Here is a 19,001-nt window from a genome sequence, read left to right on the forward strand (position 1 = left end):
AATGTTAGGAAATAGCAATTGCCCAAACCAGTTAAATTCCAAAATTCTGATGAATGATGAAATAATATAACATGGTCATTAATAATATCAGTAAGTCTACTGAAGTCTTTACAGATATTTGTGACTCCTAAGATGATCTGTATTGTAGATAATGCTGTATTGTGTAAAATTTCTGTATTCCTGAAAAGTTATTTGTAAGTTGTCTTTGTAAATTAAATACTGTTTCATTGCACCTTAAAGGATCATCTGGTTGAATCCTTTCAGAATGAGCAAATAATTTTATAATGGAAAAGTCACTTTAAACTGTTTTCTGAGTAGTTTTTGTCTATATTGACCTTAAAAATATTAAATTGCTATAATTATAACTGAATTACCAGTCTAGGTTTTATATACTTTAGTAATATGGATTCATGCATTGTATAATGGGGAGATATGCTGTGTTGAAGGACCCCTATAGGTTGGACAGTTCTCTGAAAGCTATAGTTCCTGTTGTAACTTTGTGAGGAGCAATTTCTAGATTGGATGTAAACTAGCTCAGGCTAGTTTGTATTTTGTGTATGGTTGTAATATAATAATTTTCATACTGAATTGGCATACTGTATCTCTTTGTGAAGGTACAGACTTCATATTTATATTTATTTGAGGAAATATTTAACATTTAGTAATTTTTTTTTTTAATTTTTGCAAGGCAATGGGGTTAAGGTGGCTTGCTTGCCCAAGGCCACACAGCTAGGTAATTATTAAGTGTCTGAGGCTGGATTTGAACTCAGGTACTCCTGACTCCAGGGCCAGTGCTCTATCCACAATGCCACCTAGCCACCTTGTAAATTTATTTTAAAAAAAAAATTTACTTTTTTCTCAATTACATTGATTTTTGAAAAATTCTTGAGTTTTGAATTTTTTTCTTTCTTTTACCTGCCCCTGAAACTAGCAATTTGATATGTTATTCATGTGCAGTCATATAAAACAATTTCTATTATTGTGTTGTGAAAAAAAGACATAGACCAAAGAAAAAAAACACAGAAAAGTGAAAAATAGTATGCTTTGATATTATCTAGAATATAGTCTTTCTTTTGATATATCAGTAACTTAAAACAAATCATTGATTGGGACTTAAACATTTATGATTAGATGATAAGATCTCATGAAATTTTCCTTTACATAAAAGTATAGAATAAATTAGAGCAATTAAAATAGCAGTCTGAGGGAGGATGAACTTGGCATTGAATCAATTGGGCACTACCTTGGACTAATCCTATATAAATTGATGCTGCCTGTTACTTGAGTTACATTTTAGCATTCCATTGCAACCTTAATTAAACTGGTTGGTTGATTACCCTTCCTATAAGAATGTTGAATCAACTTTTCATTGTACCTTAATTCAGTTAAGTTTTTATTGCAGATTATTATTTGCTGCAATGTGAAGTCTGAAATGTCTGCTGAAATGAAGTCATTTAAGTCAGAAAAGCTATTAAAAATAAATGTGTTTTATTATAAAACTTCTCTTGAGAACAGTTTTCAAAAAAGTCTTATTGTAGTCAGAAAATATTTTAAAAATGAGTACAGATCACTATAGGCTTAGTAGAATTGTTTTGCAAGATAAAACACTCTTAGCACTTACTCTATGCTGTGCCAAATTCATTTTACATATGCTTTAAGCTAAAAGCAAAAGACTTCTGTTTCTCTTGAGATAATCCTTTAAATTTTTCTCTGATTGACTGCCACATTCATTCAGTTATTGTTCCAAAGTTTATTCCCTCTTTTAACACCTAGGGAAATGAGAAAAATCTTTCAATTCCTCTTTCAGTAAATGTCTTTGCTCCTTTTTTAATTAAGAAAAAGAAATTAAGATTTTTTTTAATAATCTTTAATCATGTTCCCTCTTTCTGCTTAATCTGTACCTCAAAAGCCTGTTTACTTTGCTCCAATTTCTGAGGAAGCTTTTCCTTTTTACTTATACCTATGTCTCCTTTCCTCTTGTCTCTTCTAAGACTTTCCTCACTGACAGTTCTTCTTTGTTTTCTCTTTTCCTCCCTTCCCCTCCCCTTAGTTTTCATCATAGCACCAAAGCTGCCTTGTTTGTATTTCTTCTGTGTTTTTAAATGGTTCATTGACATGTTTTTTTAGTACTTTACAGTTTTTTCCTATCCACTTTCTGAATAATATATACTCAGATCTTTCTTGTCCCAAAAAGCAAGCAAAAATAATTGAAACTTCACTAGACCCCATTATTCTACACTTCTCATCTTTACCTTCTAGAGTAATTGTCTTCTTTTCCAGCTTAGGTGTCCAATTCAGTTCAACATATATTAATACATGGAAGCCTTGATTTTTTTTTTAAAATCCATCCTAAACCATTGATTTAAGGTCTTCTCTTTGCTTAAATTATATTACATTTATTTTTGTATATAGTATAGCCTCTTCTGAGAAAGTAAACTCTTTGAGATCAGAGACTTTTAAAAATTTTTTTGTGTGGTTTGCATATAATAAATGCTTAATAAAGTTTTTGTTAAATTGAGATGTGTTACTGGATAATGAAGTCTGGTATTCCAGACAGGAAACTGGGAATTTAATCTTGCTTCTATTGGTAGGTAACTTTGTGATCTTTGGCAAATCACTTAATCTCTCTGGGTCTCTATTTCTGTGTCTGTAATGTGAATGAACTTGATGTCAAAATTACTTTAAATTCATGATCTTAAACTCATTTTTGTATTCCTTGAACTTTTTCTCTATGATTCTGCCAGGCTTATAGAGGAGATTGTTTCATTTATTAATTTTTAACTAGAGCAGTGTTTGACATATAGTAGAGACTTAAATACTAGGTTGATTGATAATAGATTGAAAACTTTAATTATAAATATAACCTTTTAAACTATGTTAGACATATGGACAGGCAGCATTCAATTTTGTCTAAGTGTTTTTGAGATGGAGTTTTGATTTTAAAATTTGCTTTAACTTTTTATCTGCAAGGGAAGTTTGTTGCAGAGTTTCTCTGAACTTGTTTGGTCATTTCAGTTGTGTTTTTGGGTTTTGCTTGGCAAAGATAGTGGAGTAGTTCACCTTTTCCTATTCCATCTCATTTTACAGATGAAGAAACTGAAACTAACAGGGATAAATGACATGCCCAGGGTCATATAGCTAATGATTGTCTTGAGACTGATTTGAACTCGGGTATTCCTGACTCCAGGTTTTCACTATAGCTTAGACTGTTTGAATGATAGACATGCGCTCAGTGTGTCTGTCACTCCAGGGATATTTTTAAAGCCTTTAATTCTTGGTTGAACTTACCAGAACTAATCTTCTGCTTTCGTGTATATAGTTGTAGAGAACCTAGCTTCTCCATGTCAGGAAATGAGGAATTAGAAAAGGATTGTTGGAGAATTGGCCCTGGAATCAGGAGGACTTGAGTTCAAATGCAAAAGACACTTAATAATTACCTAGCTGTGTGACCTTGGGCAAGTCACTTAACCCCATTTCCCTGCAAAAACCAACATAAATGAATGAATGAATGAATGAATGATTGTTTTTGGATCCTACAGGTACACTACCTTGATTATGTTAAACAAAGATTTTTGCCGTTCATGTTAAAATCTAAAATCTAAAATCGAGATTTTAACATGAACGGCAAAAATCTTTGTTTAACATAACCAAAGTAGTGTGCCTGTAGGATCCAAGGACAGTTTTTTTTTGGGGGGGGGGTTTGCTGGTCAATGGGGTTAAGTGACTTGCCCAAGGTCAATCCTTTTGCCCAATTTAGGGCAATAGAACTCTTAATCTACTTTTGCCAAGCCTGCAGAGATTCAGAACTGCTACTGTTGTGACCAGCACTTACTGCCAAGTGTTTTATTGAATTAAAACATTGTATTTCCTTATCAAAATTTTTGGGATGTATGTATGTTTTATGTTGTATATTTGACATGTTTTCAGATACTATATTCTGTTTCCATCTTTAGTTTTCTAAATTTTTCCATTATATAACTTTTGTAATTTTATATGACTTCCTCAATTATAGATCACTTTTTATGCTGTTTTTATGGTTTTAGTTTTATAAACATTTTACTTTTTGCTAGCTTTTTAAATAAAAGTTCTAGTTCTTATTTTAATTTGGCCTTCAGAATGACTATAAATCACAGAATGTTAAAACAACAATTTTTTTTTAAAGAATTTTGATTTACTGGAATATACCATGCTAAAGCAGATCTGGGGTTTCTTTGTTCACAGATCTCTCAAGATCAAATTAACTTGAATATAATGTATAAAATTTACTATTTAAAAATGTTTATTCTATATATGTGTATTTATATGTGTGTGTGTATATATATGTAGAGATAGATACAGAGAGAGATAGTGACTTCAGTACTGTGGATCAGATTTCTCCACCATTATAGACTCAACACCTGCTCTGAAACTTAGGTAGTCTTAGAGTAAGGGTTTCTTACCTTGGGGGGGAAAATTACATCTTTATTTTAATTATAATTAGTTTCCTTTATAATCTGATGTTCCTTATTTTGTGCATTCAAAAATCTGAGGAGGGTTCATAATTTTTACCAGAGAGTGTAGAGTCCATGACACATGAAGAGTTTCTTAAAAGAGTAGCCTGGGATCTTGAGAAGTTAGTGTTTTAAGTTACTTTTCCAGGATCACACAGCCTATATGTATATGTATCAGAAATATAGTCCCTAAAAATAGATCTTTTTGCCACAAAGACCAGTTCTCTGTCTATTCCACTGTGCTGGCCTGATTTATACATATTGTCAAATTCTTTTTATTTCTGGTTCCCATGGACATAATATAGAAAAATAGATTTTAAATATGTTCAAATGGACTTTGAGAATTTTTGCTTAATCTTTTCCTTTGGATAGCTTAATGTGATTTGATTATCACTCTTTTAACAGGGTTTTGACTCTGGGAGGAGGACTGCCTCACTTGGAGCACCTTAATCTATCTGGTTGTCTTACTGTAACTGGTGCTGGCCTTCAGGATTTGGTCTCAGCATGTCCTTCTCTAAATGATGAACACTTTTACTACTGTGACAATATTAACGGTAATGTTTCTTTTTTTAAAGAGATAAAAATTGTGCTTTAAAAATACTAATATTTATGTTCATTTGCTTGGCTATTTTTTTTAACCAGTTTATCATTTTTTTTACATTTTGGCATATTTAACACTTAAATTTACATTTAATAGCTTCTCTTAAGGTAAGTTTTACTTGTGAATAAATAGATGCTTAAATTATAAGCTATATCAGTTGTTACTGAAATAAATGGCAGTTTAAGTATTCGGATTGGTGGGTGTTTCGAAGTGTTTGGAATTTAATTGGTTAGAAGCATCTGGAGCATGTCAGAGCATCCCCTCTTAATGACTTTGAGGTATTGGACTGACTTTCTATTTTCTAGTTGTTTCTGTGGTCTTCTTAGAGTAATTTTTACTGTATTCTTAAAGTCATGACTACCTATGGAGACAAAGGGTTTGTCTCTGAGCTGAGTGATAAACTAGAATATACATTTGAAAAGCAAGCCTTAAAAATTAACTAATACAATCACTGATTTTCAGGTGAAGAAACAAATCAAAAGAGGTAAAGGGTCTTTTACCATTAAGCAAAGTATAATCAGGATTTAGGATTAACATTGTCTTTTTCTTTGATCAATGGACAACTCTTTTTTAGGTTTTTGCAAGGCAGATGGGGTTAATGTGGCTTGCCTGCCCAAGGCCACACAGCTAGGCAATTATTAAGTGTCTGAGGCCGGATTTGAACTCAGGTACTCCTGACTCCAGGGCAGTGCTCTATCCACTGTGCCACCTAGCCACCCCTAGTGGACAACTCTTTTAAGAACTTTTTAAAATCCTTGGAAATAGTGCACAGGGTAGAAACTTTGCCTGGAACTGGAAGGTGCATCAACTTTTAAAGAGCAGTAGAACAATTCTGTCCTGGAAGATTACATTTTAGGAAGATTACATTTCCATTGAGTCTTACACTATGGACTGTGATCTTAATTCTAAGAGGGAGAGTGGAGGTGGTGGTGTTGGATTCTCAATTTAGCATGCTTGAATTCCATGGGATCGCTCTGGAGTTAATCACAATCCCTAACCTGATCCTTAATTCCTTCTACTTAGAAGGTTCTCTATTTTTTTAAAGATTTTTAGAATCTGTAGGTTAGCTTCAGTTGTCTCAGACTGATGAGACATCTTAATGACCTGACATGAAAGGTGCAGATTATTCAAGGTGTTGGTTAAGGTGATTTAAGTACTTTAAAAATAATAGCTAAGATTCAAGTAAAAACAAATAAGGCAAGTATTTCATATATTCCATCCCCAAATCCCCTTCTTCCTGATCTTCTTCCCTCCCCTTCATATAATAGGTAGATTTCTATTTAAAAATAACAATAACTTTGAAATGACTTGGCTAGATGGAGGGAGGTACTTTGGTGTTTTTCTTTAGGGCAAAATCAGCAATTTAGTGTAGAATATTAGAAAAAAGAATTCTTGCTTAAATGGAAGGATAGAAAAGTTAATAAATAAAGATTTTATAGGTTTCTGGTGGACTATTCAGCAGAGTTGCAGTCAGAGTTAGAGTGGGGTGGGGAAATCATCCCTTTTTGTATCAAAATTACTAAGACAAAAAATTTTTCTTGCCATTAGGAGAAAACTAGAAAGGCATATGGGTACTTTGGATTGTCATTGTATGAAGTAGAAATTTTTTGGTCATAATCTGTTAAACTTAGGGATTCTAAATATCTCCAAACTCCAAATATTTTTTTTAAATTTGAATAAATCTATATTTCATCAAAAAACAAGATCCTTTACTTCTCTTACGGTATAGACTTTTAAGCAAGATAATATAGATGCTTTAATTTTTTCTCTGCCTTAAAAACCAGATTAAAAAGAATAGGATATTAAAACAATATTATATGTAGATATGTATGTAGATTTTTTCATATAAATATTTATAGTACTACTTCAGTTCAACAAATTAGGCTCTTATGCCTGTGAAGAGAAATCTGTTTACAACTATTTAAATGATGATGACTACTATCCTCATCATGGGTTGTGTGTGACATTAGTAAAACATTAAATTGTTCTGTGTCTATATTGTATTTACATATATACCTAGTATGTGTAAGATATTGAGATATGATAAAATATATAGCACAGGCCACTGCCCTCAAGGATATGAGAGGGTAGGAAAAAATACAAATAACTGATCTAGTGGGATAGTGAACTTATAGAAGAGGGAGGTAAACTTTTATCTTAAGACAGAAGGCATGAGGCAAGGGGTCAACTAAGGCTTCACTGGAAAGTGACATCTGTCCTTGAATAAAAATAGCTGACACACATTTGTATATATACGGATGTGTATGTATTTGTTTTCATATATGTAAAAAATACACATATATATATATATATATATATATATATATATATATATATATATATATAGTGCTCTGAGTTTTTCAAAATACATTTAACCTTTAGCAAAGACCTGTAAAGGTACTTTAAAACACATTAAGTCCATTTTATGGTTTAGTACTAAATGCACATTTCAAGTCAAGTTTGAATCCTGGCTCTACCATTTAACTACCTCTGTGACACTAGGCAAATCACTTAATAGCTTTAGTTTTCAACTTTCCCATTTCTAAAATGAGCAGACTGGAGCAGATGACCTGTAAGGTCCCATAGAGTGAGTGCTAGATCTGTGATCTTATGACTGCTCATTCACTCATCTAGTAAGTTTCAGAAAATGAATAAATTAAAAAAATCATTAACATAGAGCCAATTTAATGCTAAAATCATTCTCTGTGCAGGGATAAAAACTGAAAAATGCCAGTGTCTAGCCCCCAGCTTTGTTCTTTTATAGGAACACAACACATGTAGGCAATGGGGACTAGAGAAAAGAAAGCTTTGTTTTCAGGAATTAGAGTAATGGTGAGTAGTGAAATAAGGCAATTGATTATCCTTCCTCTAAGAAGCCATGGCAGTATTGATTTGACTCTTCTTTCAGAGTAAGATAAAAACACAGGGTGGATTGGGGGAGCAGTTTAGAGAAGAGATGGCAAAATGATGAATATGAAACATAGTCTTAACTCAGGTTCTTATCTTGGGGTCCATGGATATCAGTGGGCTGTGAACCTGAAAAATACATCTTTATTTTGATAAGATTGGTTTCCTTTGAAGTCTGTAAGCTTCACCAGACTTCCTAAAAGGTCCTTGACACACAAAAAAGTTAACTTTAATATAATTCGATAAAGAGTGTATTAGATGAGTTTTCATTCTTTGATCAGGAATGCTGTACCCTGGAGTGAGAATTCAAAAATTGAGGAGATTAACTGCTCCAAGAAGGGGAGCATGGTCAATGAAAAATTTGGTTTGGGTGAGCACTTTTTCAAGTGGAGTTTTTAAAGGATCAGTGTTAGGGCAGATGGGAGACAAAATTGAACCCTTGTTTTTTTTGACATCAAGTCTGTTACTTTTTGCAAGCTACTTCTTTAAATCTTGGTTAGGAGGTTGGAACCAGATTGTATGGGGAGGTGGGGTTAGAATGCTACTCTGGAGATAATAGTTTATTTAGTGACCCTTAGGGAGTCAAAAGAGGAGTGACAGCATAGTAGGACATTAGGAAGATTACTGAGACAGTGGTATTAGAGTATGGATAAAAAGAAGAAAGAATGGAGACAAAAAGATCAGTTGGTAGTTACCCATTACAGTAGCTGAATTTAAATTGTAAATACTCAGCAGAGTTTTCACTTATCTTGAAAAAAAAGAAAATTCATATGGTAATTGTATTAATTTGGTCTTCCTTGGGAAGCAAGTAGTCAGTTTACTGACCTTAACAATGATATATAGATATCTAATATATACATATCATATATAGTCAGTCATGCTTCAACTTTCAAGGGGTTAAGGGCGCAGGATTTTTGCAAATGGGACAAACCATAAATAGCTTTAGGCTTCCGCCCAAGTCTTTATTTTTAATAATTCTAATCATATTATCTAATATAAAAAACAAACAAAAAATAATGCACTGTAGCCCATAAAAAAATTCTATATAAACAAGATTATCATCATGCAGAGTCTTTGAAGCTGCCCAGGTATCTTCCTGGATTTCCTTCTATGAAAAGTCTAAGATTTAAGGATCACTTCTGGAGAAAATCATGTTTACTTCTGAGTGGTAGAGAGAGACAAAGAGGAGGTGATCCCAAAGAGAGTATGTAGCTTGCAGTTCTTTATCACACTGAAACAAAATTTAACTGTTTATTTTTATTTATTTTCTTTTTTGAAGGCAGTCAAGAGTCAAAAAATTAGTAAGTATTTGAGGCCGGATTTGAACTCAGGTCTTCCTGACTCTTGGAATGATTTTATCCACTGTACCACCTAACTGTCCCAAATTTTAACTGTTATGATAAAATAGGTGAATAATATGCAATATTTATGCAGTTATGATTTCCTAAATTTAAAAACTTTTTCTTTATTTATCTATGTCATCTACAATTTTCTCTAATATGCCAATAATCTCCAAAAATTTCATTTAATTATTGATGGCCAATACACAAATAACCAAAGCCGTGACTATGAAACCAGCAAGTGTTGACTAGTGACTATATATAGACACTAGAAAAACCTCAAATTTAAAAACACTTCAGAAGTCATCTAGTTAAAACCTTAATATGTAATTATCTTTTCCTTTAGAGTGAATAGAAGCCAATTTTATACTCCTGTTTTGGATGTTTAGTGAGGAATATTTCTTGCATTTGACATATTGGGAGAGTTTGACTGTGTCACCTAGCCGTCCCAAGGCATAGATATCTTGACCATAGAAAAGTTATTTTTAAAAAAAATTGTCAGTTTTTTGGAGTCTCTTTCAGGAGACTTTTTCATCTTTTCTAGACACTTCTGAGAAGGGTATGTTCGTAGTTGGAGACAAGTTCTAAAATCTCAGAATTATAGAATGTCACTGATAGAGATCTTAAAGCCAATCCAGTTGGACCTTTTTATTTTATAGTCCGAAGAGTTGAATCGACCTGTTTTAAGTAGATATAGAGAAATAACCAACAATATTATAAAATTTAAATTACCATGTAATATTATCAGATAAAAAATAACTTTTTAGTATTGAGTCTATTTAGTCTTTTTTTTTTTGGCAAGGCTATGGGGTTAAGTGTTTTGCCTAAGGCTACACAACTAGGCAATTATTAAGTGTCTGAGTCTGGATTTGAACTCAGATACTCCTGACTCCAGGGCCGGTGCTTTATCAACTGTGCCAATTTAGTCATTTTCAGCCTTGACCATAGTAATTCATTTTTTATGAGTTTTAGCTTATCTGATATTAGACTGTGGTTTAAAACAATTTGGTTGCTCTTTAGAGGGTTCCATAACTATGATTTTATCCATACAGAATATTCTACTGATGCAGATTAACAACATATCTCTAATTTAGTATTTGAGAAGTTAAATGAATTGCCCATGGTAACACAGCTGTAAAGTGTGTAAGAAGCAGGACTTGAAGTTTTAGATCTTTCTGACTCCAAAATTTGTCATCTAATCCATCTATGCTATGCTTTCTCTCTGGAGCCACCTAATTTAGAATTAAATAGATTTGAATTTACTTGCTATTGCCATGTTTCTCATGGTTTTAGTTGTAAATTCTTGTACAGATTCAGAAAGTGAAACTATGTTTTAATGAACATACTGTTCATACTTAAGATATAGTATTTTGAATGGATAGAAAAAATTAAAATAATTCCATAATATAAATGTTTTTATCTCAGTGTTAAACTTGCTTTTTGCACCCCCAACAAACATGATTTCAAAAGCATGGCAACCCTTCCAAGTTTACACGGAAACTGCTTTATAATGTTTATTTAAACTTGTACCCTGTCATTCTAGCCAATTTCCCTCAAAGCAATGTTGTGGTGATAGAATCTTTTTCCTTATGGCATTTGAACAAATTGTGTATTACCTGAAATGTTAGAATAAGATTTCATTGTACTTAATTTTATACAATGTTCCAATTCTTTACTTTTTAAAAGTACTCAATATTTATTGAGCTTTATGATGTTGGCATTGTAAATGATTTAGCATAAATGTTTTGATTCCCTAATTTTCTGTTTGTGTCTTTTTAAAAAAAAAGATAAAGTGTGTTAGTAAGTATGTCTTCTGCAGATTTATAATAGGATTTGTATATTTGAGGAAGTATGCAAACGAGAATGGAATTTTTGAAATTTCCAACAGTAGCATTTTAGCATGAAGATTTGGGAAGTTATTTGAACAAAACATTTGAAAATGATTCTGTTTGTCAACAATGAAGGAAAGAATGTAGGTTTCATTGATACTTAAGATAACTAGTAATATATGATATATAATGTCCAACCCTCTTGAATGTAAGTCTTTTGTAACATTAGTATTTTGCAGGGAGTGTAAGGAAGTCAACATGGGAAGGAGGAATAACTTATCAAATAGTAAATTTGAATTGTCTGTGCTTGTGTCATGTGCTGATTTAAAAGCAAGTTTGTGGAAAATTATATTTTTTTTCTCTATATGGCACTTAACAGTTATTAGAACAAATTCAATTTGAGAATGGGAAAAAAGCTTCTGTCTTAAGGCTCAGACTTTTATAATTCCTCATTACTTACAAACACATTTTTACTTTGGGTTGTGCTGTTTAGGATTCTAATTTAAAAGAATATTGACTACTGCACTTTTTAAAAGTACTTAATTTGCTATTTAAAACATGTATAAAATCACAGTAGGTTAATTCATAGTTCTGTGAGTAATACAACCTTAGATGATTTGCTGTTCTATGTTTTTAATTTAAGTTGAAGAAGAGTAGAAGGTAAGTTAAGGTAAGTGCATATGTACATCACAAATTATATAAATGAAATTAGATAAATATCATCAGCTTTCCAGCAGCAAATTTTGGGGGACAGTGATCAGATTTGCCTTAGTTGTTTTCCTTCAAGTGATATTTACTTGGAAATTTATTTTTCTCATAAATTGCATTTCACTTTTATGTCCTGAAACATTTTAGTTGTCATTTAAATATTTTACTTTTGATTTTTTAGAATTGCTTAGAATAATTTGATTTTAAAATATAGTCACAATGAGCCTTATTTGCCTATGCATTGTGATTTTCTTATTTGATAGGAATTTTCTCATGATACAAGTATTTAAGAAGGATTACTTTTTGAATTATTATTTGCTGTGCAGTAAAAGTATCTTGTACAGTCTTATTTTAAAAGCTATTTTCCTTAAGTAGTATATTTTACTCATTTCTATAATCCATTTAGCTTTCCAAATGGGAAGTTTTTCATCTATGGTTTTGCTTATCTACTAAAATATTTTCATTATCTCTTATTGCCCTCCATACTTTAGATTCTTGTGATTCCTGGGTGTTAAGAATTACTGTAACCTTTTGTCTAACTTAAGCCCAAATTTAAGGTGAAAACAGTGCTTGTTTCTAAAGATTGCATTACCCATTCACTTTCCTTTTTTGTCCCTCTTTGTCATAGCAATTAAGGAAAATCAAGGGAGTTACCAACACATTCAGGGATTACAAGAGATTTGTAAACAGATGGCTATGCCATTTATTATGACTTTTAATTTTTGAGTTGGTGAAGATGACAGAAATTACAGCTTATCTGTAAGTCTTGCTTTCTGATTTTGACATTTTCAGATTTAGTGAGGCCATGGAAAGAGCACTGGATCTGCTGCCTTAGGACCCTAGGTTTGATTCTAAACTTTCCTCCTTATTTGTGTCCTTGAGCAGGTTATTTAATGTCTCTGGACCTCAGTTTTTTTTTTTTTTATCTGTTTAGTGTAAGAGGGTTGGATTAGATCACTCCCACATTCTTTGTCCTTGATCCTTTGATCTTTGTCACATTGATCTCTGTTTTGCTTGACAAGAAACCTTTTTTAATTCAGAATACCTGCCCTAATCACAGGACTCTTTGAGAGAGAGAACTCTTTAAATCATTTTTAGAGAGAATAGTTGATACTGAGCATTGATTATTGCTATCATAAGGGTATAAAAATGGGTGACAGCTTTGTCCTGAAGCAGCTGTTCACAGTGATTTCAGAGTTTTGTTTGACATGAATTCTCAAGTATACTGGACATGTTCAAGCATAAACACTTGAACTGAGCTTTGATTTGAGTCCTGGATTTCAAGAGACAGAAATAATGAAGGAAAATATTCCAGACATGGGGGTACAGACTGTGCATGTGCAGAGAGGCAGGAAATGTACTGACATTTATGGAGCAGGAGACACATTTGACTGGGAACAGAATGTATGAGGGGGAGTGATTACATTTAATTCTAGAAAGAACTCATATTGTAAAGGACTTTAAATTCTGAACTTAGAAGTTTACATTTTTTCCTTCATGCCAGAGGGTGTCCTATCTGTGCATTAGGAATATCAGTTTTGTTGTGATTATAGAGGACGTTTCAGTTTATAGGAGATGGGAGATCAGTTAGGAGGTTGTTGCACTAGTTTAGGGGAGAAGTCATGAGGGCTTTGAACTGTTGTGTTTGTAGTGTTAGTGAAAAGAACAAATTCTCCCCTTCCCCTCCTTTCCCCTCCTTTCCCCTCCTTTTCCCCTCTCCCCAAACAAAGGTATGGAACTAAAATTGGTATGATTGGTGACTGATCAAATTGAAGAATTTAAAGTTGTGACAAATAGCTGTGAACCTGGATCACTGGAAGGATGGGGTAATGGTGTCCTTAATAGAAATGGTGAGTCTTATGGAAGAGATAGTGAGTTATTTTGTGGACATGTTGAATTTACGTTGCCTTTGAGTTGTCCAGGTATAGATATTAAAGCAGTGTGTTGAACTAGATAAGGGACCGGGAAACTTTGATTGGGTGTATTGGTCTGAAGTTGCCAAGGCAATCACAAGTGTTTGACCAAATATAGCCCACAAATGATGTTATATACAAATGGCCCTTGACAGAAAAAAAAGATTCCCTACCCCTGGACTAGAGTTTAGAAGAGAACTAAAAAGGCTGGATTGTAGGTTTGAGAGTCATTATTATAGAAATGACCATTGAATTTATGGGAAAGATGAGATCATAACTAGTGAAAGAAGGTGGAAGACAGAGCCAGGGTTATATTCAGGTATAGGGGCAGGCCATAGGATCATTGATTTTTGAGCTGGAAGGGATGAAGAGAACAGAGAACAGGTCACCTGTTCTCTTCTAATGCCTGCATTTTACAGAAGTGGAAACTGAAATCCAGAAGAGGTTAAATGACTTGCTGAAATTCCAAGACAAAAAAGTCTACTCTTAAGGATTTTAGATTCATTCTGTAATTAAATACAAGGTAGGAAGAGGAAGCCAATAGCATTTGGGAGGGATCAGGAAAGGTTTACTATAGAAGGTTGTTTTCTGAAGGGAGTGAAGTATTCTCTGAGGCAGAAATGAGGAGGGACAGAGAAGTGTATTGTAAACATAGGAGATGGCAAGTGTAAAGGAGCGCCATGTATGAGGAATAGTAAGAAGGCTTGTTTGTCTGGATAGTAGAGAATGGGAGGAGAGTGATGTACAATGAAGCTGAAAATATATCTGGGCCAGATTGTGAAAGACCAAACAAAGGTGTTTATAGGGAGACAATGGAATTTGTTGAGTAGGGAAATTTCATTTAAGGAAAAAAATACTTTACAGTTTTGTGGAGATCAGAAAGGAGTAGTAGAGAGGAACTTGAGGCAGTGAGACTAGGAAAATTCTGAAGTCCCTTCTAACTCATTAATCTAGACAAGAGCTGAATTGAACATGTGAAAATGGACAAATTTGAGAGGTGTCTTGAAGGTAGAACTGGCAGTTTTTGGCAGCTTGATTAGATGTGTAGGTTGAGGAGAAGTCAATGCCTAGTTTATGAACCTGTGAGACTGGAAGAATAATGATGCTTTTGGTAGAAAGTACATTTGGTAGATTTATTAGTAAAGATGGTGCTTTGTTTTGGACATGTGGAGTTCTGGATGGGTTATCAGTTTGAAATGTTCTATAGATATAAATGTGAGTTTGGAATTCATGAGAGACCCTGGGTTGGATAAATAGATATTAGGAGTCATCTGCATACAGGAATAATTAAATCCATGGGAACTGATGAGTTACAAGTTTTGTACTTAAAGGTCTAACTCCATGTCTGGTGTTCTGTTCTCATTGTACCATCAATCTACCACCAATTACAAGAAAGTAGAGAGAAAGAGGTTGACCCAGGTTAAAGCCTTAGGGTAAACTTGCACTTAAAGCTGTCATTGAAAATGAAGCAGTAAAGAAAACAGGATTATACAGATAAACAAGAGGAGAAACAAGAGGGACTAGTATTGTCATAAAAACTCAGGGGAAGAATATTTTGGAGAAGGTCATCAGCCTTGTTAAATGATGCAAAGGAGGAATACTGAGAAAAGACTATCTGATTTGGCAATTAAGTGATCACTGGTAACTTTGGAGACAACTCTTTCATTGGAGTGAGGCTAGAAATCAAATGAGGGTTGAGAAATTAGTGAGGTGAGAGGAAATGAAGGAAAGGGAAGATCACCTTTTTTTTTAAAAGGAGTTTGAGAAAGGAGAGAAGAAAATAGAGTGGGAGTAAATAATTTGAGATGATTAAGCTAGAAGAATGTAAGAATTTTATATCATGGCAGTGGAACATTTGTGGGTTATGGGGTAATCTAGGGCACAGTCATCATTGTAGCAGAGATCTTGTGAAAGGAGTAAGTAATGAGATTTGAGAAAATTTAGGGTGCTTGTCCTATCAGCATATTAAAAAATATTTCAGCTTTTAAAAACTAGAATAACTTTCCAAGTGATTGAACATGTAGTTTATTAATTTCCTTTACTGCTTACATATTTTGACATTATATTGAAGTGTGTGTGTGCTTGTATTTTTTTAAAATTCCTTTGATCATTTATACTGATAAATTTACTATTCTATAGTTTCTGTAATTTCACAATAAAAGTGACATGGAATTAAAATGTCAAATCATATACTTTGTATTTTACTTGCATGCAATTATCAATTTATAAAATGATCAGCTGGACTATAGTTTACTTTTTTATTGTTTCAGTACTTCATAGATCAGTTGCTTCAGGTGTAAAATTCATGGCTTGCAAAATGCCAGAACAAATTAATATATAATTGGGAGATGTTTCACTAAATAACTTAATTTTATGATTTTCTAAGTCAGGATACTGCCTGCAAGGACTTTCTGTTTGAGTTTAATACTATTAGCCATAGGCATTCCCTTTAAAGATGCAGATTTCCACCCTACTATTTTTGAGTTGCTGGTGCTGAAAAGGCTAACCTTTTGCCAATCCTCTGATGATGGACTAAGCTAGTACCCAGATGACAGAAATATAGTCCAACTCTGGGCCTATACAAATCTTTCATATTGGATTTTTTAAAAGGTGACTATGTTGCTATGAATATTTTTGAAGTTTTGTTCTGAAATTGACATGAATTGTAAAACCATGCTATTTAAGTCTCTTAAGTGAAATATTTTATAGAAGTCATCTTAAAAAAATTCAAGCACTTCTTAGGAGTCACCACTGCCAGTATTGTAGGTTGATTTAATTGATAAAAACAAGATTTGGCTACTTTTGAACTTTTCAGTTTTTGAATGAGATACAATTTGATGAGGCCTTGATAGTTAAAATATACTTTGTCACATTCTTTTTTTTGTTTTTTAAAACTCACATTGATCCATTTACTTTAAATGGAAACATCTGTAATGAAACCTTTGTGATGGCAGTAATTTTATCTTGAACTTGACTCTTCATGCCATGCCCCATGGTTCCTTCATTAAATGCCTAGGCATCGAAAAGTCTGGGACAAGGTCTTAACAATGTTGTGAGTGAGTGGTTGGTAATTGCTGCTTTTTATATGAATTATAAACTTCATAAGATCTTTGTGTCATTAATCTTTCATTACTAATATTAGATATATAAACTAAATGCTAAAAATTGTATTTATCCTGAGAGTCATTAACAAAATTTTACTTTAAATATTTTGAACTAAGATGCTGCTTTTACATCTGAGCTTTATTTTGCTTTCATTTTTTAGAGTTTTTATTGCACTTGCTTATAATACTGTATTTTGGTGGAACAAATCAGTACATTTTTTTACTTGTGTTTTCTGTTATGAATGTTTGGATTTTAACAAACCTGTTGTGATCTTGCAATCTTTTTTTTTTACTTTTCTTATTGTCTACTTAGAGAGGCATATTTATATAAAATTTTGTTAACAATTTCTTTTTTCTCAGTTCATCTTTTTGAAAACAGCTAAAGTCAGGCTATTTTGACATTGTGTCTCTTATAAAATAATTCTTAGCAATTATATAAATGAAATTTGTATTTCTTAGTTTTATAGCAATATATAATATAAATTTGACCAATTTACTTTTAAAAGTACAATTGTCTTAGATTATCCTCAGATTAAAAAAAAAAAATTCTTCCTTTCACATTTATTCTGTTTCCACAGGTCCTCATGCTGAAACCGCCAGTGGATGCCAGAATTTGCAGTGTGGTTTTCGAGCCTGCTGCCGGTCTGGTGAATGACCCTTGACTTCTGATCTTTGTCTACTTTATTTAGCTGAGCAGGCTTCCTTTCATGCACTTTACTTACAGTACACCTCTTGTGTTAACCATCCCTTTTTAAGTGTGATCTATTTTGGCCCCTTCCTGAAAACCTCAGAAATTTTAATTCACCAATGAAATGTTCAGTGTTGTATCTCATGCAGATCTTATTTTGTTTCAGAACAGGGTTAGGCTTTGTGATGGGGGTGGGAACAGACATCAAATTTCTTTTTTAGTGTCATTTTTTTTTAATGACACATCAATATACTTTGGATTATTTTGTGTTATAGAGTATGTGGGACCTACTGTTTTTCTTGAGCTAAACAAATAGCGTAACAAGCTTCGCAGATCATTTTAAGTTGTGCATCTTTAGAAGTATTGTTTTTTCCAAACCTTCCTAAATGGAAATTTATGGAAACGAATTTATTTTCCATTGCATTTTCTTTTATTTGACCATATCTATTAGAGCCAATATAAACATAGCCAAATACGAGGTTACTTATCAAATAAATTGGCTGCTTGGTGGATTAGCTGGTGTGAGCTCTATAAAACATTCACTATGTATGAAGTTCCCTTCAAAACCCCTAGATTCCCGCCAATGTCCCTAAACTTTCAGGAATGTTGAATCTTGGAAGGGGTTTTCAACAATTTCACAATCATATGAACAAATGTATAAATAAATTCTACTTTGAAGACTTCACTGACTAATATCTTTGTGTTTTAATTTCATTGTTGGAGGTGATGATAGTTTTACTTTGTTATGTATTTGGGACAAATTACCTTTTTGATCTCCATAAATTGATGAGTCCTGATAAATCAATCTTTGATGTGTGTAAATTTTGTGGAACTACATTTTCTATTTCTAAATATATACTAGCCAAGATTTAAAATTTTGTAAACTTGTGTTAGTTGCTTTTTAAAAAGATATAGATGAGTAGATAGAGATTATATTGAAAAAACCTTAAGTGTTGAATCTTTTAAAGAAATTTTGCATGATTTTGACATGGGAGAGCTTTTTGAAGATAATTATTGCTTTTTTTTTTTTTTTTTGGTTTTTACAAGGCAATGAGCTTAAGTGACTTGCCCAGGGTCACACATCTAGGTAATTATTAAGTATATGAGGTTGGATTTGAACTCAGATTCTCCTGACTCCAGGGCCAGTGCTTTATCCACTGTGCCACCTAGCTGCTCCCCGAAGATAATTATTGTTATTTGCCTTCCTCCTCCTTTAGTGATAGTAACAAAATTTCAAGAAGGTGACAGGTGAGATAGGATACTAAGATGAGTGTCACAGTCCTTAGATTTTCTGTAACATAATTTGACTATTGGTGGTCTCAAGTGTGACCAAGAATGTTATTTGGCTGGTTTCTAACTTAAAAGGATATGAGATCCAACTGTCTAAGAGTTATGCCATTATGGAATAGATTGTTTTATGA

The 19,001-nt window shown here is 32.9% G+C and overlaps 1 protein-coding gene across 2 annotated transcripts in view; it reads left to right on the forward strand.

The window, feature by feature from the left end:
• FBXL5 (F-box and leucine rich repeat protein 5) overlaps positions 1–18,265 on the forward strand; it is a 51,903-nt gene extending 33,638 nt beyond the window's left edge. For both annotated transcript variants that reach the window (XM_074229757.1, XM_074229758.1), the window contains exons 10-11: positions 4,896–5,044; positions 17,471–18,265. In XM_074229757.1, coding sequence (XP_074085858.1) covers positions 4,896–5,044; positions 17,471–17,547 — 226 coding nt within the window. In that variant the 3' untranslated portion in view covers positions 17,548–18,265. The remainder of the gene's footprint in view (positions 1–4,895; positions 5,045–17,470) is intronic.
• The last annotated feature ends 736 nt before the right edge of the window (positions 18,266–19,001 follow it).

This window comes from Macrotis lagotis, chromosome 3, assembly GCF_037893015.1.
Source record: "Macrotis lagotis isolate mMagLag1 chromosome 3, bilby.v1.9.chrom.fasta, whole genome shotgun sequence".
NCBI classification, from domain to species: Eukaryota; Metazoa; Chordata; class Mammalia; order Peramelemorphia; family Peramelidae; genus Macrotis; species Macrotis lagotis.